The sequence below is a fragment of the Leuciscus leuciscus genome (genome assembly GCF_965113295.1).
Source record: "Leuciscus leuciscus genome assembly, chromosome: 7".
NCBI classification, from domain to species: Eukaryota; Metazoa; Chordata; class Actinopteri; order Cypriniformes; family Leuciscidae; genus Leuciscus; species Leuciscus leuciscus.
This window is the reverse complement of record NC_138731.1, coordinates 35040420-35064507: the sequence shown is the minus strand read 5'-3', so window position 1 is coordinate 35064507 and position 24088 is coordinate 35040420. Positions and strand designations below refer to the sequence as shown.

At 37.5% G+C, this 24088-nt stretch overlaps 1 protein-coding gene across 5 annotated transcripts in view; it reads left to right on the top strand.

Moving 5' to 3' along the window:
• The window catches only part of sema5ba (sema domain, seven thrombospondin repeats (type 1 and type 1-like), transmembrane domain (TM) and short cytoplasmic domain, (semaphorin) 5Ba), a 139393-nt gene that overhangs the window by 71736 nt on the left and 43569 nt on the right, over positions 1-24088 (top strand). For all 5 annotated transcript variants that reach the window (XR_014207577.1, XM_082175941.1, XM_082175938.1 and 2 more), the window contains 5 exons: positions 2573-2672; positions 3120-3165; positions 20111-20173; positions 21940-22038; positions 22131-22344. Coding sequence is in view for 4 of the 5 variants with exons in the window: in XM_082175941.1 (XP_082032067.1) it covers positions 2573-2672; positions 3120-3165; positions 20111-20173; positions 21940-22038; positions 22131-22344 (522 nt within the window). In the remaining variant the exon portion in view is untranslated. The remainder of the gene's footprint in view (positions 1-2572; positions 2673-3119; positions 3166-20110; positions 20174-21939; positions 22039-22130; positions 22345-24088) is intronic.

Here is a 24088-nt window from a genome sequence, read left to right as displayed (position 1 = left end):
AAATTGTCAAGTTATTGTGTGATTACTAAAATAGCCTAGTGGTGTTCGGCCGTGACATTCAAGTTCAGTGCCGTTAGAACCACAACATTGGTTCGGTGGATAGCAACAGGTTCTCTGAAGAGAAAAGGGCAGAGGCAAATATGTTCTCATTATCACATCACACGCATAGCCTTTAATGGTGCGTTCACAACGGACGAAATTTCGCTTCAAACTTTTGTTTTTACGCGCGTCAATTTAGCTCTTGACGCGCGAATTGATACAAAGTGGTCAAGCGTATCACTAGACGCGGCAGGCGCGAATTTCACATAATCCCTTTTTGAATTTGACGCGCTAATTCGCGTCCGGTGTGTGAACGCACAGTTATGGGCCAGTTAAAACCCATTCATTTCAATGGCTTGCGCCGCGCAAGGACGTTTTGTTGCTGCGTCGACCAAAGCGCAAGCGCAGCGGTGCGCATCATTGGCGTGCTCAAGCGCATGCCGCGGTCAAAGTTCAAAATAGTTCAACTTTTGCCGCTGCGCTCTGTGACGATTACCAGCGCGGCCAATAGAATCGGGGGATCCAAACAAGGACGGAATTCAAAATGGATGAACGGCAAAATTGTATATCTGAATTAAAACAAGAATCATGAAGTCAGCTCTTTTTTTAGAATAAAACATTTATTCAAACATTAAACCTGAAACTAAGAAACAAAAACAGACGTAATAGAGCTCCCGCTAAAAGTTTTTAAAACTCCGCCTACGTCATAGCTCAGCGCAAATCGCGTTGTATCTGAAGGGCAACGCTGAACCCAGCGGCAAGCGCCGCGCATACCGCGTCCTGTGTGAAAGGCCCATTAGGCAGTTTATATGAAACGAAATGTTTATAAATGGAATGAATAAGGCCTGTTATTATTTAATTTCCAGTTAGTTTCTTGATCTCGCGTTTCTGAAATGTTTTGCAGATGTGCTGTTAAATGGACAAACTTTTTGAGGACTTGTAAAACTCTGAAGATTAATAATAATAATCCCCTAAAATCGCCAAAGGTTTTGAAATGTTGACTATATTCCAGTGTTCTTATTACTGTATAGATTTCATACTACATTGCTATGGAAATAAGCCTGTTGTTCAAATGAACCTGATTATGCCCTGGGCGCTTGAGTAGCCTAAATAAATAAATAAAATATGTGGCAGCCGTTGTGTGCAGTAAACTTTCCTTTAACAAGCCTGTGATGTGATGACCAGTTATAGTTTTAGTGCTAGTAAGCCTATTTAGAGGTGCAGATTAATTCAGGTAGGACTGTGTGTAGACATATTTTATTATGTGTATTATGAGGTGGTCTGCGAAAATTCTTGATTACAAATAGTGGTCCACACACTCAAAAAGTTTGAGAACCCCTGATTTAGTGGCATAGCAGAAGATTTTTCCATCTTTTCCTGTAAATTCTATGCAAACACACTCTTACATCATTTGTGATTCATGTTCCCATGTGAATCACTGATTGTTTTGAATGACCCCAGCATCTGGGTGACTCCATCCCCTGTGATAGATTCGGACTGTGTGAAGTGGTATATATGGATGTCTTGTTAATGGAAACCAGTTTCACCGCTCTCACTGTGTGAGAAAGCTGCAAAAATACGCTGGTGAAAAACAGTGTTTTTAGTCGAATTTAGTTTAGAATTGTATATAATTCACACACATACCATTAACATATACAATTAACAATGTACTTTTTTTTGTTTACTTTATGCATTCCCATATATTAAATGTTTATTGTTGTTTTCTTCCGGAAGTTTAATCTTGTGAAGTACATTGGATTTTGAGTTATTTTTGTAGACTAATTGGTCATGAATGGTAAGAGTTGTGCTTTTATCACTTCTGAGCAAAGTGATACTTGAGCCTGCCATGCAATATGAACCCTCAGAGTACAAACACCATTTGAAAATGAAATTATGTAATGTTAGGGAAGGATTTCTGTATTTTAGCTGGGCATGTCATATTCAGAATACTGCTGAGAAATCCTATTCTGTATGAAAGGATAACAAATCTTTTGGTTCCTTTACAGTGAAATCCCATTTACTAAGCCACATTAAGGTTAACAATAGATCAAGTGGTTTTTATATTTACATAATGCTCTTTCTGTCTCATGTAATTCCACTTCAATAGACCCAGACTGTGCTGTAAGTGTCTGCCAGGGCAAATTGTTTTGATTTTCTGAAACTTTGTATCAAACAGCGCTTTTATGTTCGGAGATTTATTGGGTAAGCAGAGATTTGACTAAGTGTCATTTTGAATTAGGATCAGTATCCTTAAAGAGGCCCAGCTAGATTTGAGCAGAGCTCTCTGGTCCTCCTCACATGTTCTTGGGAACTCATGGGAAGAAACTACAAGCATTTTCCTGGATTAGTGACCTCCATTGCGTAACTCATTTAGCTTAATCCATCTTTTATGCTAAACCATGAGTTCTGAGGGAGGGAAATTTAATTTTGTATGCTCTGATATATCTGAACTTTAAAGGTTTGTCAAATGGCACTTTATGGCATTTTTTCTTATTGTATCACTAATATACCTGGATTTTCTTTTGTCTTTCAGCTCTAAGTCCTTTGATCTCCACATTTTCCCATCCTGGCGTAAGGGACTACTCCCAACTGACCCTTGACCTCACCAGGAATGAACTTATAGTGGGAGCGAGGTAAAAACTTAGGTCACACTTTAGATTAGGTTACAGTTCTCACTCTAAACTAACTATTATAAACTACGACTTTTGCTTCCATAAACTCCTAATTACTGCTTATTAATAGTTTGTAAGGTAGTTGATAAGTTTAGGTATTGGTTAGGAATTGGGTATATTTTCTTTTGCCTTTATAAGTTCTAGCAAACCAAATCTAGCAATATCCGTGTAATATATGTGTAAATATATAAATATATACACTACTACACATTGTCATTTGTGTTTCAAATTGTAGAAATAGTAATGAAAGTAATTTTATTCAACAAGAAAAAAAGATAAAAAATTATATAAATTATTTTTAATTTCTCTCACCATATTTTCATTGAATGAAATGTGTCATTGAATCTTTCCAGTGGATCGATTACATCAAACTAACTTTTTGCAATCTCTCTTTCATTTTGTCTGCAGAAACTACCTCTTCAGACTAAATCTAAGCAACATTTCACTAATACAGGTAAGATACAGACCTACAGTGTTTAATAACGCTCACTCTCTTCTACTAGATCATGATTCCTGCTTGATGTGGCCTTTGTAACTTTTTGGCTAGGGCTATCAAGCCTTTGGGTGTTAGAGAGTGCTGGCTTATGGTTATTGATTCTGAAATGAATGGGTCAGCTCCCAAAACCGCCTGGACAAACTTCAAAGAAAGTGGCATTGTCTGGCACAGAGAGCAAGGGGCGAATGGACCAAGAGTTTACTCTGGCCCAAAAAAGGTCAGCCAGAACTGTCTGAGGTCTAAATAAAGCAATGAAATGAGACTGTGGTGGCTTTCCCACCTGTTCCTGTGGTTGCATATATCTCTTTTATTCCTCAGTAATCTCTCTGTGTCTGGGAGATGCACCACACATTTATTGAATGCTCTCACTCGAAGACCACTGATGTTTCATGCATGAAGCAGCTTGTGGTTGAAAATAAAATGTGAGTATCAGTCAGTTTCATTCTCTCTCACTTTAGATACCCAAATGCACATCTGTTTGCACAAACAGGGACTAAATAAGTCACTCCATTCACATATTCCCATGTCTGCGTCTAGTGTTTTGTTTCAATGGCGTTACTAAATTTGTAGCAGTTTTCTCCGCTGTCCCAGTGGAGAGGATTAGGTGCAATTTAATTTTCCTCCATCTCACCTTCGCCTGTGTATCTCTCCTGGGCGATCCCAAACTGTGAATAAACAAGGCAGATCTTTCTTCATTTCGAGTAACTGGAGCATCACAAGTGGAGGCAGGGTCCAAATCGATGAGCAGCACCTTGCCAGTATTTGAGAGTGTCTTTGCCTAAACAGCACACAGGGGGAGAATATTAAAATGGGCTCTGCAAGAGGTTGAGGAATGAGACACTGGATACCAGAGTGAAGTTAAAGGAAATTCCATAAATGAAAGAAATCAGCTGGTGACAGAATTAACCTGACAACACAAAGCATTGATTTCTGAATTGAAACCAATTCACAAAACACCGTAATTATAGAGTCAGTGTTACTAAAGTTAATCCATGAAATGGAAAATAGCAGTGATGAGAAACATTTGATTTTATGCTGCCATTCAAAAGCTTGGGGTCAGTAAGGTTTTTTTTTTTTTTTTTTTTTTTTTTTTTTAAAGAAATGAATACTTTTATTCAGCAATTAAATTCACAAAAGTGACAGTAAAGACTTTGTTGCAAAAAAACGAATTATTATTTCAACTAAATACTGTTTTTTAAGTTTAAGAATCCTGAAAAAATTTACCAGTTTTAAATTTTTACAAATTTTTTTTTTAACATTGAGTCTTGAGTTGGTCAACACCGAGACCTGAGTTCCCCTCAGATCCCCTCATCCGTGTTGTGAGAATGACAATAAAGTAAAGTCTAAGTCTAAGCAAAAGTCTTCATTTGCTCTTCCTTTAATATCATTAGTATCTTGCTTGAAGGAATTGAGATATTAAAGAGAAATAATTTGTGTATTAATTTAATGAATTTATATTATTATTATTATTATTATCCTTTGGGCAAATTAAGGAAGCTACTACATATTTAGATCTTTTGTAGAAAGTTAATAACAAAAGCTGCTGTAATTAGTATTTTGGGGACAAAACCAGCAACTCTTGAGAAATGGAGAGATCGAAATAGTCAGATAAATGGAGCTGTGTACAAAAGCTCATTTAAATACAAACAAGAAAAAATTCTAACTTATGGATAACCAATGAAAAAATCGCTTGTATTTTTGGCAGATGCTTTGGTTACCATCCAGTGACCATGAACATTTTTGTTAGGGTGTCAGCACCTATATATCATATCTTGCAGCAAGAGATTCTATTATACGCTTTCATTTTATTCTTCAAATAAGCCATTGTCACTGAGCACACTGATGTCTCATTCATTCATTCCCATCACATTGACACATTCTTCATCTTTTCATTCTGCTTGCTGTACTTTTGTCCTTCTCCCCACACCATTAGAGCTATCCTGCATCTCTCTGCCAGGAGTGTAATGGGGCTGACAGAAAGCCAGATCATCTCAGAAATGTACGTCTTGGTGCCAAACATGCTGCCGTTGGCAGAAGAGAGCAACAGATCAGACGAGCCTTTTCAACTTTACCCAAGCTGGGATGGGTTGCAAAGAGCTGATTCTTACCCTTTGAGTTATTCACTGCACTGACCCATGGGTATGCACCTGCTGTCCTCATTTCCGTGAAACTATGAATAAGGGAAATTTGCCATGTCCCGGCATAACATACACTATCAGTCAAAAATTGGACACGCTTGACTAGAGTTCGTTTCTTATTTGATTTTTAAATACTTTTAGTTTTGTAAAATGTATGCATGCATATGAAACTCTTTAAAAAGATTTTTTTATATTATATATAGTAAGCGTAGCATTAGTTCTGGCAGGTCACTTTAGTCAAGCTCTCATCAGCTGACTCTTAGCTGATCCACGTCTACCTATAGGAATACGACGCCTATCACTGTATACATACATTATATAAGCTCCTTCAGTATTATCAACAGCTATCACGTTTCTCAGGACCTAATTACCCTCCTCCATCCCCAACTCCTCCTCTCGTCAGTCAGGATTTGGCATTCTGATTCCCCTTGAATCACAATAAATTCTTGAATTATGTTGTACTTACAAATCTTGAATACATGATATCTGCAATACATTCATGTCGGATCTGTTATGTTTCCCCTAAGGGGGGTTATTGCTGCTCTCCCTGCTCTTATCCATGCTAGGCTGCAGGGATGCACAGGGAGTTCTTGGCCAGAACAGAACCATACCACCAATCCTAACTGTATGCTAATTGTCAATCGTATTTGACGATAGTGGTCCTGACAGAAATCCGTATTGCATCATTTAAATTTTATTTTTTATTTTTTATAAATCATTACTATTGGTAACCCTTCACGTCTGTCTGTGGGTTTCGCAAATATTTAACCTATGAACAGTAAAAGAGAAAGAGTTTACCTAAACCTCCTAAATCCATTGGATCCTCAAACTGTCTGTCAATCCTCATAACTCTACCCCGCCTCAATCCTGAATGAAGTGCTGCTCGCCTTGTGGACCGCCTGTGCTTGAACTGGTTTGAATAAGTACAGTGTTTTCTTTACTTACTATATATAAAGGCTAATGTTTTATGTCTTTGAGGAGCAGAGAAGAGTATCTTAGTCTTGCTTTTGTCGTGGAGTCATAGCCAATACTGTCTTCAAAAGCCTGTGTGTAGCACTTTATCTTTGAGATTTTGGCCAAATGCCAGAAGAAACTGAGCACCCACATAGCTACAATAAACATTGTAACCTGTAAATTGATGAAAACGTAATGCAACTGCCTCAGTTGTTTTAATGATGATCAAAAACACGTCTGACATTCGCTGGTCAAAAACCTTGTAACTCCATTTGAGCTTGATTTCTGTTGAAATAGTGTTTTTCAAATTTCCTGAAAAGTAGCGACCTTGAACACACAAAGTTTCTGCCCGACAGCAACTATATAAAATATAATCTCCCTTTGGATCAGATAGTTAAGGAAAACATCTCCATTTCAGTTCTTAAAATCTAAAACCAAACTTTTGACTTGTAGTATATCTTCTCACTTTGAACTCCAGCGATTTGATTTACTTGGGTCTACGGTGACATTCTTTTTTTATCATTATTTTCAACTACTGCATTATGAATCAACCCAGTGTGCATAGACACAATTGATAAATGAAAAGCATGCCATGTTTATATAACTACCACCATCATCAAAGCATTAGGCTTATTTTCCCCAAGATGCCAAACTTGTCTATCCTGAGAAAGTGTTTTTGACAAGATCAGTCCACGGTGTCTTTGCGCCCTGTGTTGCGGCTGCTCTTTCCCAAGATCTAAACAGATGCATGAGGCAGCAGGATCCCACTTCTTCCGCCTCATGGGGGACCAGCTGTCTCATGGGATCAGGAACATCTGATGATTTTGCCGTTACTATGTCGGCACAATGGGGGAGCCTAAGGTACCGTGATTGGGTCCCACCCACACACTGAGCTCTTTCTGTCCCTCCTTGAGACTCCTTCATGCTGCAAGTAGGTTATATTACATGAGCAATAGAAAATAAATTCAAAACACAGCTTCTGTCAGCTTCTCTTTCCTTCTCGACTGATGGTTCCGTCCCTTTGGTACACATTTGTGCAAATGAACCAAATTTGCACAGATCAGTTTACAATGTGAGATGAACTTAGTCTCTCAGAACTGTGGCTGCAGCATATAGCCGGTCAGAGCCTCCACATACATTATTGAATCTTTCATATCTTACTAATGCAATTGCTCTGGAAAAATTATCATAATGATTCATTCTCAAAGCCTATAGTATTCAATTTATGTGCTCATGGCTATTCGTTTACTTTATGGCTGTATCTAATGTGAAAATAGATGATCGTGCACCATGCTGTTCCAAAAAAACAAAAGTTTAGCCATCATCTAAATGCTTTTTTGTGAAATGAACTGGAATAATTTCTCCATTCACAAAAACACAGATGTAGTCGACAGATGTATTAGGGTATGAGTTTTCCAGGATCTACGCTATACCAGACAGAAGTTTATACACACTTGACTGAGTTTCTAATGATCTTTGATCTGGAGGCCTATGATTACATCCTTGAAATGTTTTGTAGACAAATATAAATTGTGCCTACATACACATCAACTATTATAATACATATATTTTATTTTATTGTAGAATTTGGCACATGTGAATTTTTATGGTCACACTTTACAGTAGATTAGGGTCCAGTTCTCACTATAGAGGGTATGCCATGGAAATACATGCAGCAAATTTGCCTGTGAATGCTTTATATAAAAACAATATCGGTAGGTCTAAATCCCGGATGATTACTTATATCAATGTTATATTTACTGTATCATCATATCGTCCAGCCCTAAAACTTGAATAGTTTTTTGTCAGTGTTTATTTAAAAATGCCCAATAATGTAGAATATAAAATGGTAAATATTGAATTGAGTTGTCCATACAATATATAACAATACAATATATAGGGTATGATTTTACCCCTAAATTCAGCATATTGACAAAAATGATAACTGCAAATCCACCTTTCTCTGCCTGGATTCCCGTTGTTTCTATGAATTTCAGCGATCCATTTGTTCTGTTCTGTAGCTTTCGGCAGCCTGTAAAACATATACCTCAGATTTCTTTTTAAATCTAGTTGTACAGTCAATCGCTAAGCTCTTTCCCGTTTTAGATGTGTTTGTGTGTTTCTCGCAGCATTCATGCTGAAAACAAATGCTGCTGTTCAGTCTTTTTACCACTTAGGGGGCGTGACCACAGTCACTCTGGCCGACGTTGATGTCACGCGTATACCCTCTATTAACTAACTATTAACTACGACTTTTGACTCAATAAACTCCTAATTACTGGTCATTAATAGTTAGTAAGTTAGTGGTTAAGTTTAGGTATGGGGTAGGATTAGGGATGTAGAATATAGCATTCCTCTAGCTCAAACAGTAGAGCGTTGACGCTTGCAACGCTAAGGTCATGGGTTTGATTCCCAGGGAAAGCAAGAACTGATAAGAATGTAAATGTGTACCTTGAAATGCAAGTCGCTTTGGATAAAAGCGTCTGCCAAATGCATAAATGTAAAAAAAGTAAACGTCCATAATAGGCATTAATATGTGCTTTATAAGTACTTAACAGCCAATATTCTAGTAAAATGCATGCTAATAAGCAACTAGTTAATAGTGAGAACTGGACCCTAAACTAAAGTGTTACCGTATTTTGTGAGTATGCTAAGGGAAAGCTTAAGTTATATAATAAATATCAGAGATTTTTAGTTTGTTTAAAATTAATCAATGTATAATTCCTATATTTACATTTGTGTAATTTCATATTTTCAATGACTTTACTGTTTCTCTAATATGTGGAAAATAGTAAAAATAAAGAACAAACTGTTGTGTCTAAACTTCTGAATGGTAGGATATGATATACCCAAGGGTCTCAAAATGTTGAGAAGCTAGATCTGACACATCAGAGGCCCAGAACTTCTGGAGATGGAACACGACCAGAATCTTGACCTCAGGGTCACTGTGAAGTGATGTGATGTTATGTATGGGGATGAAGAGCTATGGGAAAGGATTATTCACTCTTGCTGAGGAGCCTGAGGAGGACTGGACCGGAATGTAAACAGATGGGTCATGCAGGAGTATGTTAGTTTGAGGAATCTGTCATTGTTTTATCTCAAGTCTCCATCATCTCTCCTCTCCACTACACACTCGCTTGCATGAAAACGCACTCTCATAATGACATCCTGCCTCCATCTCTCAATGGAATCTGCCTCACAACTTCCTTCTCTGTCTTTGTTTTTGTGTCATGAAAGTACATAAAGTACACTGAAGGAAAGAAAAGGATAAGATTTTAATGCCACTGAGGATTCCAGCCAACTGCTCAGTGTGATTCGCTTCATAGTTTTGTGGTCCAAGTTCATGCATACACAAGTGAACTGTGGGGAAGTGTTTGATGTATTGTCATGTTTTTTATATCGGACACAATTGTATTAGAATGGCTAGCGGCTACTTTTTCCTAGGTTGTCATTTGTTGTGTATTAGAAGCTAATTATATACTACTGTTCATAGGTTTGGGGTCAGTAAGATTTTTGAAAGACATTTTATTCAAGAAGAATGCACTGAATTGATCAAAAGTGACAGTATATTTTGTAACATTGTAGACGTGTCTTTCAAATAAATGGCATTTTTATTCGTTAAAGAATCTTGACAGAAATGTATAAGTTTCCACAAAAATATTAAGCAGAAACATTGATAATGGGAAATATTTATTGAGCACCAAATCAGTATGTTAAAATGATTTCTGAAAGATCATGTGACACTGAAGAGACAGGCTGCTGAAAATTCAGCTTTACCATAACAGGAATAAATTAAGCGTAGCATCAGTTCTGGCAGGTCACGTTGACTCTCAGCTGATCCACGTCTACCTATAGGAATACGACACCTATCACTGTATGCATACAGTGGAGAGAACAAGTATTTGATACACTACTGATTTTGCAGGTTTTCCCACTTAAAAAGCATGTAGAAGTCTGTAATTTGTATCATAGGTACTCTTCAGCTGTGAGTGACGGAATCTAAAACAAAAATCCAGAAAATCACATTGTATGATTTTTAAGTAATTAATTAGCATTTTATTGCATGACATAAGTATTTGATAGAACTTAATATTAGGTATAGAAACCTTTGTTTGCAATTACAGAGATCATACGTTTCCTGTAGTTCTTGACCAGGTTTGCACACACTGCAGCAGGGATTTTGGCCCACTCCTCCATACAGACCTTCTCCAGATCCTTCAGGTTTCGGGGCTGTTGCTGGGCAATACGGACTTTCAGCTCCCTCCAAAGATTTTCTATTGGGTTCAGGTCTGGAGACTGGCTAGGCCACTCCAGGACCTTGAGATGCTTCTTACGGAGCCACTCCTTGGTTGCCCTGGCTGTGTGTTTCGGGTCGTTGTCATGCTGGAAGACCCAGCCACGACCCATCTTCAATGCTCTTACTGAGGGAAGGAGGTTGTTGGCCAAGATCTCGCGATACATGGCCCCATCCATCCTCCCCTCAATACGGTGCAGTCGTCCTGTCCCCTTTGCAGAAAAGCATCCCCAAAGAATGATGTTTCCACCTCCATGCTTCACGGTTGGGATGGTGTTCTTGGGGTTGTACTCATCCTTCTTCTTCCTCCAAACACGGCGAGTGGAGATTAGACCAAAAAGCTCTATTTTTGTCTCATCAGACCACATGACCTTCTCCCATTCCTCCTCTGGATCATCCAGATGGTCATTGGCAAACTTCAGACGGGCCTGGACATGCGCTGGCTTGAGCAGGGGGGCCTTGCGTGCGCTGCAGGGTTTTAATCCATGACGGCGTAGCGTGTAACTAATGGTTTTCTTTGAGACTGCGGTCCCAGCTCTCTTCAGGTCATTGACCAGGTCCTGCCGTGTAGTTCTGGGCTGATCCCTCACCTTCCTCATGATCATTGATGCCCCACGAGGTGAGATCTTGCATGGTGCCCCAGACCGAGGCAGATTGACCATCATCTTGAACTTCTTCCATTTTCGAATAATTGCGCCAACAGTTGTTGCCTTCTCACCAAGCTGCTTGCCTATTGTCCTGTAGCCCATCCCAGCCTTGTGCAGGTCTACAATTGTATCCCTGATGTTCTTACACAGCTCTCTGGTCTTGGCCATTGTGGAGAGGTTGGAGTCTGTTTGATTGAGTGTGTGGACAGGTGTCTTTTATACAGGTAACAAGTTCAAACAGGTGCAGTTAATACAGGTAATGACTGGAGAACAGGAGAGCTTTTTAAAGAAAAACTAACAGGTCTGTGAGAGCCGAAATTCTTACTGGTTGGTAGGTGATCAAATATTTTGCAATAAGCATTTTTGTTTTAGATTCCGTCACTCATAGTTGAAGAGTACCTATGATACAAATTACAGTCTTCTACATGCTTTGTAAGTGGGAAAACCTGCAAAATCGGCAGTGTATCAAATACTTGTTCTCCCCACTGTACATAAGCTCCTTCAGTATTATCAGCAGCTATCGCATTTCTCAGGAGCTAATTACCCTCCTCCATCCCCAGCTCCTCCTCTCAGCTTAGACAGATTTAAAATAGAACAGTTATTTTAAATGCAATAATATTTCACATTACTGTTTTTATTGATCAAATAAATGCAACCTTTGTGAGCATAATTTTTTCAAAAATCTAAACTTTTGAACAGTAGTATAACACTGCATTAGTCTTTCTTACTAAGGAAAGCATCAATTTTTGTGGGTAACTTTTGCTTTAGCATTTCTTTTTTTAAATTGGCCTAAATGTCATGGCAGACAGCACTAGCATGCAACTGGGCATCTTTCATTTAGCCTCTGAAAATGTATGAGGGATTTTGGTAATAAATCAGTGCTTGTCATAGAATAAATAAATGAAAAGCTATACAGGTAAACCTAAACTGAGAGATTAATCAGGCTGTCACAGCCTTCCTTCTGGTGGTTTTTGCATGGCCAAGATAACAGCATTTAAGATGAACCTTTTATTATGTTGTTCTACAATGAACCACCTTGAGAATTTCCTCGAAATAGGGTCATGCCTGATTTTTTTCTATCACAATTTCCCCTGACATTAAACACAATGTTTCAATTTGGCTATCAAGACCTGTAAAGGTGGTGTAAAAACTGGGTAATCTTTTGAATGTCCTGACCCATTTAAGAGCTCAAAGCACCATCAGGAACCCAGTCAGATGCTTTTCTCTTAAAAAAAGAAGCCAATCGACCTCAAATTATAAAGAATCATTAGAGGTATAAAAAGAATAGTCCTGAAAGATTAAAAAATCTGTTGTCATTTAGTCAAAACAACATTGGACCCCATTGACTTTCATTGTGTGGCCAAAACATTGTGGTTAAAGCATTCTACAAAATATCTTTTTATTATACATGATGAGTATGGCAAGCCGTTTTAGCTTAAATTGTACCCAGCGTTACTCGTCGTAATTGCATTTTTACTAGTAAGAATTCAATTAGAGAGCTCTACAATTAAATTTTACTAGTAGCAATTACAATTAGAGAGCTCTCCAATTCAATTATTACTAGTAAGAATTACAATTATAGAGCTCTCTAATTCAATTATTACTAGTAAGAATTACAATTACAGAGCTCTCTAATTCAATTCTTACTAGTAACAATTACAATTAGAGAGCTCTACAAATTAATTTTTACTAGTCGTATGTCTCCATTGACTTCCATTCATTTTTAATTACGGAGCTCTACAATTGAATTGTTACTAGTAAGAATTACAATTAGAGAGCTCTGCAATTGAATTGTTACTAGTAAGAATTACAATTAGAGAGCTCTACAATTGAATTGTTACTAGTAAGAATTACAATTAGAGAGCTCTCTAATTCAATTATTACTAGTAACAATTACAATTAGAGAGCTCTCTAATTAAATTCTTACTAGTAAGAATGCAATTACAGAGCTCTCTAATTGAATTTTTACTAGTAAAAATATGAATTAAAGATATGTATAATTGCAGAGCTCTGTAATTGAATTAAAGAGCTCTGCAATTACATTCTTACTAATAACAACTGAATTAGAGAGCTCTCTAATTGGAATTGTTACTAGTAATAATTGGATTAGAGAGCTCTCTATTTAAATTCTTACTAGTAACAATTCAATTAAAGAGCTCTGCAATTACATTCTTACTAGTAACAACTGAATTAGAGAGCTCTCTAATTGGAATTGTTACTAGTAAGAACTGAATTAGAGAGCTCTCTAATTGTAATTGCTACTAGTAAGAATTGAATTGTAGAGCTCTCTAATTGAATTCTTACTAGTAAAAATGCAATTACGACGAGTAACGCTGGGTACAATTTAAGCTAAAACGGCTTGCCATATGGTGAGGGAAGTCATACAGGTCTAGAACAAAATGAGGTTGAGTAGATGATGACAGAATGATCTTCTGGATGGATGATCCCTTGTAACACATGAAAGTATGGCTGATCACAAATTCTCCTCATCTTTCCCATCCTCCCTGTGGTCTCTCTTCCCATCCTCAGAGGTCAATTAAACTTCACTCTACACACAGAATTCACACACATTTGCACTGAAAGGTACACTGGTCAGTCTATTTCCAAAATGCAAACATCCGAGCTGCCCTCAGCATTGACAAGACAGAGGTCTCTGCTCCCTGTCAACAGACAATACCATGAGAGCGCTCTGTACGAAAGCATTCAGTAGACATTGTTACAGCTGCTTTGGACAGAGACCCCTGTGGTCAAGAGGTGACTGCCCTCTTCAGCTGTTACCAATAAAACAGGAAGTACCCGACGTGAACAAATAGCAGCTGGGAACAAGAGCTGTTTAGATTCTGCTCTGGTTTTGTTTTGGTTAGAAATATGTTCAGTGTTCACAAATACTCTGCGGTGATTATGAAACAGCATCCGGCTCAACAGATGGAAATGCATGAGCACAATGGTGGCTGCTGCTCTCATTTATTCTAATGATCTGACAGAGGCTCGCAGGATCACGGCGTCAGCTCTGAGGCGCGCTACATATTTAATATTTCGGCTCTCGTGGGACGGCTGGGGCCTTAGGAAAAGGATGCTCCAGACTGGAGATCAAAATGAAGAAAAGCAACACTAAGCGTCTTCTTTTTGATATGATCACTCAGCGGTCGCCCAAGGTGCAGGTTTCAACTCTCTGACCTCAGAGTTTGATGAATATGGGCTGATTTCATCCTACCCACTCATGATTAATTTCCCTCTGCAATTTGCCCAGATTTAATTATTTATGCAGTCTTTGTCACTGGTGGGCTAATTTGTGACATATAGACAGGAGAAGGAGACTGCAGCAGTGAGACCCAGCGGGAAATGCCTCTTTAAAGAAAAAAATGATTTCACTTGACTTGCAGCAGGCATTCCATTGTTAGTCTTGTTACAAAATGACTGACGAAAATGTTTGTTAACAAAAGATTTATTTATTTATTTGTGAAGGATAATGAAGATGAGGCAAAATGCTGTAAGATGATAAAGAAAAGTGTAAAAAGCAGAAGTAGAAAAGTAAATTCTTATTAAATTAGGAATATTATATTATTATTACATTAATAGTATTTTTTCAAATACAATAAAACAAAAAACATTGTAAAAATGAACACTGTAATTAACTAAAATTTTCTTAATGAGAACTTTTTTTTTTCCAGCCAAATTAAAGACACATTTGAAACAAGATGGAAAAACAAAATTGTGAGAAGACTTTTCCCCCCAGAATATATATATATATATATATATATATATACACACACACATACATACATACATACATACATACATATATATATATATATATATATAAACAGAATCTAAACAGGGGGGATAAATCTAATCAAATTTATTGAGATTTATGCTTAAAAGGGTGCTCAAATTTGAAACCTGTATCAGAAAAGCACTGTGGTGCTGTAGGTGATTGCTCTTTTTGCTTGGGAGTTTCGTAACTCGCTGAGGCATTTGGGTTCACTCAAAATGGCCTTCTTAAATCAAAGCCATCACTCACATCCACATACGCCTTTACTTTGCATGCTTTTATTCCAGTGTTGTAGTGCAACCACATTGTTAGAGCTATGCATTAGACACTGACCTGTTGCTTTATTTCTCATCCTGTTTTTCTAACCTAAAGTAAATGCGTTCAGACGGCACAGCTGTGAACCTTCAAAGGGCTCCTTATTTGCATGTCCTGGGCACACACACGCCCCTAGAAAAAAGCATGGTCTACAGAGTTGGGTGTTCACCCCCATGCTACACTGGCTCTGTTTTTCTGATGGTGAATATGGTGTTGGGAGAAAAGGCTGTGCTGGAATGTGAAGAGAGAGAGACGGCTTTGGTAGATCCAATGCCGTGAGGGTAGGAGGAGATGGTAGAGTGCGGATCTGCGCCCTCTTGTGTAAGGTTCAGCGTTCTTAGACAATGAGGCGAAGGTATTGAGAGTCATGTCACATCTTTGAGGGCGGTGGTAAATGGGGATGGGGCTGCTTGAATAGGGCACTCTTTTAAAGGACAAAACAGGGCGGTGCCTCGGGTTGCCTATTGAAGCACACAGACCTTGAAGATCCGCCAATGAGACGGATAGCCTTCGCACCTCCAGCCAGCAAGATGGGGGCGGGGCCATTTCACTTTAATCAGGGGCCTCCTTAATGAGTATGCAAATGACCTTTTCCTCCCAAACCAGTGAAGTTTTGGAGGGAAGGGAGTGTGCACACAAACTCAAGTCCTGCATTGCAAGTATAAGTATTCAGTATTTTGGATTTGTTTTCTGGTAAAATATGTAAAAAATAAATAAAAATAGCTCAGAACCAAAATTGTGAAAGATAAGATTTGATTTGCCACAACTTTAAAGATGTCCCTGAAGACAAGTCTTAATATCTTTTTCAAATAAATTGATCTTAATTTTGATCCTAATGTGATATATTTTTTTTTATCCTAAATTTTTCTTTTTTTTTCTTTTTTTCCCCTGGTTTTAATGTGAAAGAAATGGCACATTTATGTTTGACATACAAAAACAACTTTGTTTTATCTGTTAATTTGTCCTCTTTTTTAAATTTAGTGGATGCTTAAGAAGGTGCTTTAGTTTCACATATTGTTTAAGACTATTGTTGGAAAACAGATGACAAGTATTAAATTCAAAACCATGTCTGCTGGAGAGAAAAAAAAGACAAATTCAAATACATAGGTTACATGAAATCAAAAAGTGTTCGCAGTGTCCAGGCCTGTACTTTAAAAGCCAGGAAGGTTTGAGTTTAGTTTGAGTCTTTTGCTTTAAAATGTGCTTCAATTTGTTCATAATGATGTGCAAATGTTTCAATTATTCATATTTGTCATATGATATAATTCATTAACAAAACAAATCTGCTGTTTTTATTATACATGGATTTTTTATGACCTTTTATGATTAAGTGAGATATATTTGATGAATATTTTGTAAATATTAATTTGTCACCATGTTATGGGAAGATTCATTTTAAATTGACTAAAGGAAAATGTGTCTTCATAATGATAAGTAACAAGTGCTTGAAGCTTCCCTGAGGACAGGTGCAGTGTCCTATGATATGCTTTTCATTTGTAACACTTGTAATGTGCCACCAAGACAATAGCCTTATCAACGGAAGCACACAGCCTGCAAACCGGGTAATTCTCCGCCATCCTGCCCTATCTTGTGCTCGTATATTAGCATTTCCTCAATACTTGAAGTGAATGGAATGCATTTTCTTGTCCACCGTTGTTTCTGTGCCTCGCTAATTTATGTATAAATAATCCCAACTATTTTATCCCTCCATGAAAAATTCATGCTAGTATTTCATGAGGATGCCAGGGGCAGGGCGCTTGGTGCCGCCACCATTATTAGAACAGATGAATTTTGAGTAATTATGCCACAAATATTGGAGCCAAGTGTGAATTCTGAGCTAGTGCACATACACGGTGCGTTGTGTCCTCATTAGACTAGTGAGATACAATTGCAGAGCCACATTAGACTGCACACTCCAAGCACACATGCCTCACTGTGATTCTCTCTTTGACAGCTTTGTAAGCTAAACGGATGCTCATCTGTGATCTCAGCATCTTTTATACCCTTTAGGGAGTTTTACAGCTATTCTAAATGAAAAAAAAGGGCAATTTGGACTACTTTATAGTGCATCGTTTGTTATTCAAGCATCATAGAGATGTGAAACTGTCATTTATCTTTCTTCGCATATGTCTCTATTTTACTCAAACTGCTCAAGTTTGAGAGTAGTGTAAGCTACTATATGAGTCTATTTTTCACTCGCAGTACCAGTTGTTTTTAGTTTAAAAGTGATTTATTGTAGCCGTTTTATTATTTATTTAACTGACTTTTTTTCAGGTTGAAATGAAACAAAATGATATACTTCTTTAATAATAATATCACATTATATTATTATTATTACCATTTTTACATTTTTATATTTTGAAACAAAGTGAATTATTGTAACAATTATTATTTTATTATATATTTTTTAATGAAATCCAGTATAAGAATAATACCTAATTTCTGTTTGGTGTTTATGACCCATGCCATATCCAGATATGGGGATATAAGACAAAAAATATTGGAAATCTCTGGCTTAATGAACAAACAATTGCGTCATTGCCTCTGCTTGCTTTTAATCTATATATTACCTCATCCTCTTTGGCAGAACGCTTGTCAAAGGTAATTTATCATTCAAAGGTTCAAACCTCCCACCAGTGAAAAGCTCTCCCAACACCATCCGCCACTGCCTGGTGGATACTGACCCCCCCAATGGTGGCAGGGTTTCCAGCTTCACATTGAAGCCTTCGCCAAACATGGCATACAGTGTGCTTTTCACAGCCTGCCTCTTCAGAATGGTCTTTGGGAATAGCACTGGAGGGCTGGCATTGTTCCAATGTGGTGTGAAGAGAGGGACTGCCGTGGCTAAGGTCAGGGTTAAGCTGACGGATTCTTCCAGAAAACAGGGGCTCACAGACAAGATGTTAATGACCTGAACGATGACTCACCACTTAGGCATCCATCACAAACATGCCTCAGTCCTGAAACACATGAATGCAAACACAAACAAAAGAGCACCAGATCTGTGTGGCATTGTGTCGTACCTGACAGATTTGATGTTGTTAACTACTTTGACCACCAAGGAGGTAGCTAAATGTTTATATCCTAATCATTGAAAATTTGGGAATTTTCTCAGTATTAAATGGTTAGTTCACCCAAATGTGGAAATTCTAACATTATTTACTCACCCTTGTAGTTTCAAGCCCTTATGACTTTCTTTGAGTTTGAAAAAATGATTCTAGCAAATTGGTTAATTAGCTTTTTTTCTATATGTTGTAAGTAAATGGAAAAGGGCGCTGCTGGCGTAAAAAAAAAAAAAAAAAACTGTATACTCAGATATGGTGCTTCAAGACATGCCATTAATTAATACACTATTAATACACTAAACCAATTACCATCAGCAATTACAATCTGCTTACATTGAAGGGTTTCTTATGTTTGACTATGTTCTCTATTACAGTCATTGAATGTGTTAGGTTTGTAGCCTTTAAAAGAAGTTTGACATTTTAATTAGCCAAAGTGTCTCCTATTCAGAAATACAAATGACATTTGAGATCTATGGTGTGGGGCAAAGTCTTTTTGAATTTTCATGTTTGATTTTCTTGTAGATTGATGTATTTTTCTTTGTCCAGTAACATTGGTCGGTAAGTTAATGTAAAATTTCCTTTCCATTCAGCCTGATGAACATTCATCCATTAGTGGCTATAGTTACTTTTCTTAATTGGCTTGTGGGATAAATTAACCTAGAATATCTTGAATCTCTCTCAAGCACACTAACTTTGTCTCTGGAAACGTTCATGAATTTAAGTAATCAAGTCGACTATTTTGCCATCTAGTCTTCCTTAGGTACACTGTCAGAAATAGGGGTACAGTAGGAGTCCATTTCTGTCCCACAAGGTACAATCTACACTAAGGTACCCCATAGGGCTTATTATTGGACCTCAGGGTACATTTATGTACCTTTTTGAGGGTCAAAAAGCATTAAAAGGTACATATATGTACCGTTTCTTTTAAAGGTTAAGGTACAATTTTGTACCCTTGAGGGTACAGCCCCAGTGACAAGCCATTATGTACTTTATTTTCTGAGAGTGTACTGTATTCAAATATTCTGTCCTTGAATTATGATTCAGTCGATTCAGTCCCATCAGTCAGGGTTCACTTGAGCCACAGCATTTATCTTCTTATCCACACTGAAGGGTTTCTTGTGGTTAGTGTTTCTTTCGAACCTTCTCATACCCTTAGTGGGCCATACAAACTAATGGACTATATTTAGAGTTTCAGTCAAGATCTGAAACCCATGGGATCTCAAGCTGAGAGATGAAGGTTGTGGCTTTGTGCTTATAACCGAGTAATTTGTAAAAGTATGTGTGTTTTTGTGAATATGCCCACCTTAAGACAGCAGGATTGCAGTTTTTTAGTGCTGCCTCTATTGTTGTTGGCTGGACACGTCGCTCTAAAGGGGCATAATTGGACAGAAGAAAATGGAGTGGCTTGCGCTGGTGAAAAAAAGAGAAGACGATGATGTCTCTGTGCTTGAATGAGACTAGGGGATGGTATTTACATGCAAATTGCATCTAGTCTTCCAACTGTCTAGTTACCTTACCCTTTTAAGCCGCTGGCCCACTTATCATGCTGTTTACACAATAAACACCACAATAAGGTTAATGTCTTTTGATGCATCTGGCTACATGCAATATTATCATCAACAGTTGCGTAACCTGGTCCCTGCTTTATTGCAAACAGCTGCCGGGCAACTGCGAATCACAGCAAGTCACTTTTTTGGGGGTTTATTTTGGTTTCCTAGGCAACGGAATGGGGCCCAGACGAAGACACCAGGAGGTCCTGTCAAAGCAAAGGGAAGACGGAGGTAACTTTAAACCCCCAGGTTCTCTGTTGAATAGGCACATTTCTTACAAAATGCTGACAGCCCATTGGCCAGAGAGGTCGGGTATTGTTGAGGTTTGTGGGAGGTCAATATGTTGAGCTTACTTATTCAGTATTTTTAAAGCCTAAAGGTCAGTATTTTCTTTTTTGAGCTTATCATTCGCTGAATGAGAAAGGCAAAATGAAAAACCCACTAGCAGATTAAAACGTTGCAGGAAAAAGTATTTTTGCAATTATTAAAGTATTGCAAGAAAAAGCTTAGCTCTTTAGAATGACTGTAAGGAACCGGTTCTCACCGCCACTCTTAACCAAATCGAAAACTAGCTTATTAAGAAATTTGAGCATGCTGAATAAAAAACGACCTAGCCTTTTTGGAATATGGAGTTTGCTGTAATTATTTAATTTCCAAGAATGAGACTGATCTGCTTCTTATTTATTCTTATAAGTGATGAACCACAAAAACCAACATGGTGTGAGTTCTCATCACAAAAAGACAGCATAAACAACAGTCCCTTAACTTTTATACATCATACACGTCATACAGTGACGTTGGTGTGCTTGTCATATCCCATCCTGTTTGAAATGCTGTCACTTTTACAGTTAACTGCACAAGAAGGTTGATGCCATGACTCGCCGATCCATTATTAGATTGAATTATTTATGGATTGTAGTACAAAAGCTGAAGTAATCACACTCCTTGGTGAAGAATAAGTGTTCTCACAGGAAATACAGTTTGGCATAATAATAATGGCATATTAGCATCCTTTGTCATAACATTATAAATTAATGATAATAATTTCTATAATAATATTGAAGCAGATATGATTGAGCAAGAACCCTGCAAAAAATCCACACTGGGTGAACTGATTTTTTTTCAGTTTGCACTACAGTTCAAAAGCTTGGCGTCAGTAAGATAGGAAGATACATTTTTATTCAGCAATAACGCATTACATGGCAGTAAAGACACTTACATAGTAACAAAAACTTACTATTTAAAATTTTTTAAACTCTATTCTTTTCAACTCTATTCATCAAAGAATCCTGAAAATATATACTATGTATATTTATAATAAATTCTTATGATGACTTCCACAAAAATATTTAGCAGCAGAACTCTTTTCAATGTTGATAATAAGAAATGTTTCTTGAGCACCAAATCAGCATGTTCGAAAAATGATTTCTGAAGGATCATGTGACACTGAAGATTTCCATCACAGGAATAAATTACATTTTAAAATATTTAAACTATTATTTAATGGGACTGTCAAAAGTTATTTTCACAATATTATTGAATTAAACATGTAACTGTCACAGCAAGGTTGAGTGCAAAAAGGTGTGAGGACTCAAGTGCAGGAATAATTAATATTTATTACAAAAGAAACACTAAACACAAAACAAAACCCACAAGGGGGAAAACATAACTTAATAAATACAAAACCAAAACAGAACATAAACGTTCAAGAGGATCACAGGGAACAGGAACATAAGACAACGTACCGACACAGACTGCAAACAAGAGGGGACGTATAAGGGGAAACTAATCAGGAGGGAACAGGTGGATGAACTCAAACAATAATCAGATAACAAGGGGGAGGGATCAGCACAAGACAGGACAGGCATGTGACAGTAACATAGTTTAGCTGTTTTCGTATTGCTATTTCCATACGTTTTCAATTACATATTTAAAATTGTATGCATTACAATAGTAATTTGAACATGTCATATTGTCAAATGTATCTCCTCTTGCAGGTGGAGTGTCAAAACTACATCCGTGTGTTGCTTGTCAACAAGACCGAGGTGATCACCTGCGGTACCAATGCCTTCCAGCCCCTTTGTATCACCAGAGAGGTAAGCATCTATCAGTTAAATGGGTTGTCTCAACTGGAGATTCTATTAAAGTGTGTGACGTGTGTGTGATCCATGCCGTATCCTTCTCTTAGGCAGGGAACATGAGCAGAGTGTTGGAGAGGGTGAATGGAGTGGCCCGTTGCCCCTACGACCCTCGTCATAATTCGACGGCTGTGGTCACCGAAAGTGGAGAGCTGTACGCCGCCACGGTCATTGATTTCTCTGGCCGGGACCCTGTCATCTACCGCAGCCTAGGAGGAATGCCGCCTCTGCGGACCGCCCAGTACAACTCCAAATGGCTTAATGGTACGTTAATCTCATCATTTTATGTCTGAAAGTCTCATTTTCCAGTGATCGTCTGGAAAGTTTCAACATTTCTGTTGCTGCCCTTCCTTTTTTCTGTCCTACTAATATGCAGCCAAATTGCCAAATAGTGTTCTTCAAATGACAAGCGATGAGGCTTTATTCAATTGCTATAGCATTCCCCATAAGAAAGAAAAATCACAAGTTGTTTTCACTAGACAACAACGAGATTAAATGGAAAACAAACCGTGCTTTTTGCTGAAGTCTCCTGCTTTTCAGATTTATTTCTTTAAAAAAAAGAAAATCATATGCTCCATCTCCTCTTTTTAGTATAGATAACAAAATGCTCCCCAAGTGCTCAGATTTGCCAAGAGAACAAAGTGATCAAAAGAGAAGCAGAAATTAGATTTAAATTTAATCTCAAACATTTTTCATCAAACATGTTATTTTAGTATTATTGATATACTATTATAGTTTTATTAATACTTTGAATTAGATTTTATTTTCTATTTTCTGTTTTCACTTTAATCCTAAAGTTTTTGTTGTGTTTTTGTCATTTTTATTATTATTCTTATTGAGTATTTTTATATATTATTTATTATTTGAAATGTAGTCTTGGCAACTAGCTGAAATAAAAATATAAATAAAGAAATAAATACATAAATACATAAAATAAAATGTGATTTTATTTTATTTTATTTTAGTTAACATTTTATTTCAAGTAACAAAATATTTTAGTTTTAGTTAATGATAATAACCCTGATCCATGTTTGATCTGACCTAAGTGCGCATGACAAGTATGATACCTAGGTTGTTCTTCAACAAAAAGCGAGAAAAGCAAAGCTACACTCTCACAGTTTCATCGTTTGTGTCTAAGGTAGATTTGTTAGAGCAGCCCTGGCCTGTCAAGGGGAGGAACCAGTCAAACATGGAGATGAACGAAACTCAGCACACTTCCTGCAAAAAGTCAAAAGGTGTCAATAATCTCCCAGCTGCTGACACTGTGCCTTTTCCTACAGAAAATTCATCCAACACCAGTCAAAAAAGAATAAGCAGAAAGTTGTGATGAGAGCTGTGAGTCATACAGTGTGACTCCACCGAGGATGTGTCAGAGAGTAGTTGAGGTGAAAGGAGAAGGACATAGACAAGGGATGGAAAGTTAGAGATGGTGGTGAAAGTATAGAATTGGGTGGAACAGAGTAAAGTTCAGGCATCCTGCAGTGTAATTATTCCTCATGGCCGAGAGAGGGTGAAATTGCAGCTAAACGCTTCACGTCACCCAGTCGGCCTGTAGTTCCACTGTAGGCTCACATTTTAGGAGAGAGAAAGACAAAAAGTGAGATTATTGAAGCATGCACATTTACCTGCAGTCTAAGGACACATATATTGACCATATTTGAATAAAATCAGCACAAGATTGCTATTTTACTTCTAGAATATCACATAATTCAAAGCGAAACAGGATATATAACATGTAAAAATGACTTTTATTCATTTTGAATCGGTTGAATTGTGAAAAGGGAGTTGGCGCTTGCATGAGTTGTGAGTTTGTCCTATTTTGTAAGTGTTGTCGCTAAAGCAGCTATTTGGCTTATAGTTAATGTTCGTTAATAGTTTGCACAACTCTCTTCAGATATATATATTTTTCCAGCACAGCCAAAGGAAAACCGCTAACCTTTCAATCATGTGTTTTAGTTGGATGGTGTGTCCCATCCAGCCATCCACTTAGGGTGTGTTCACACACTTG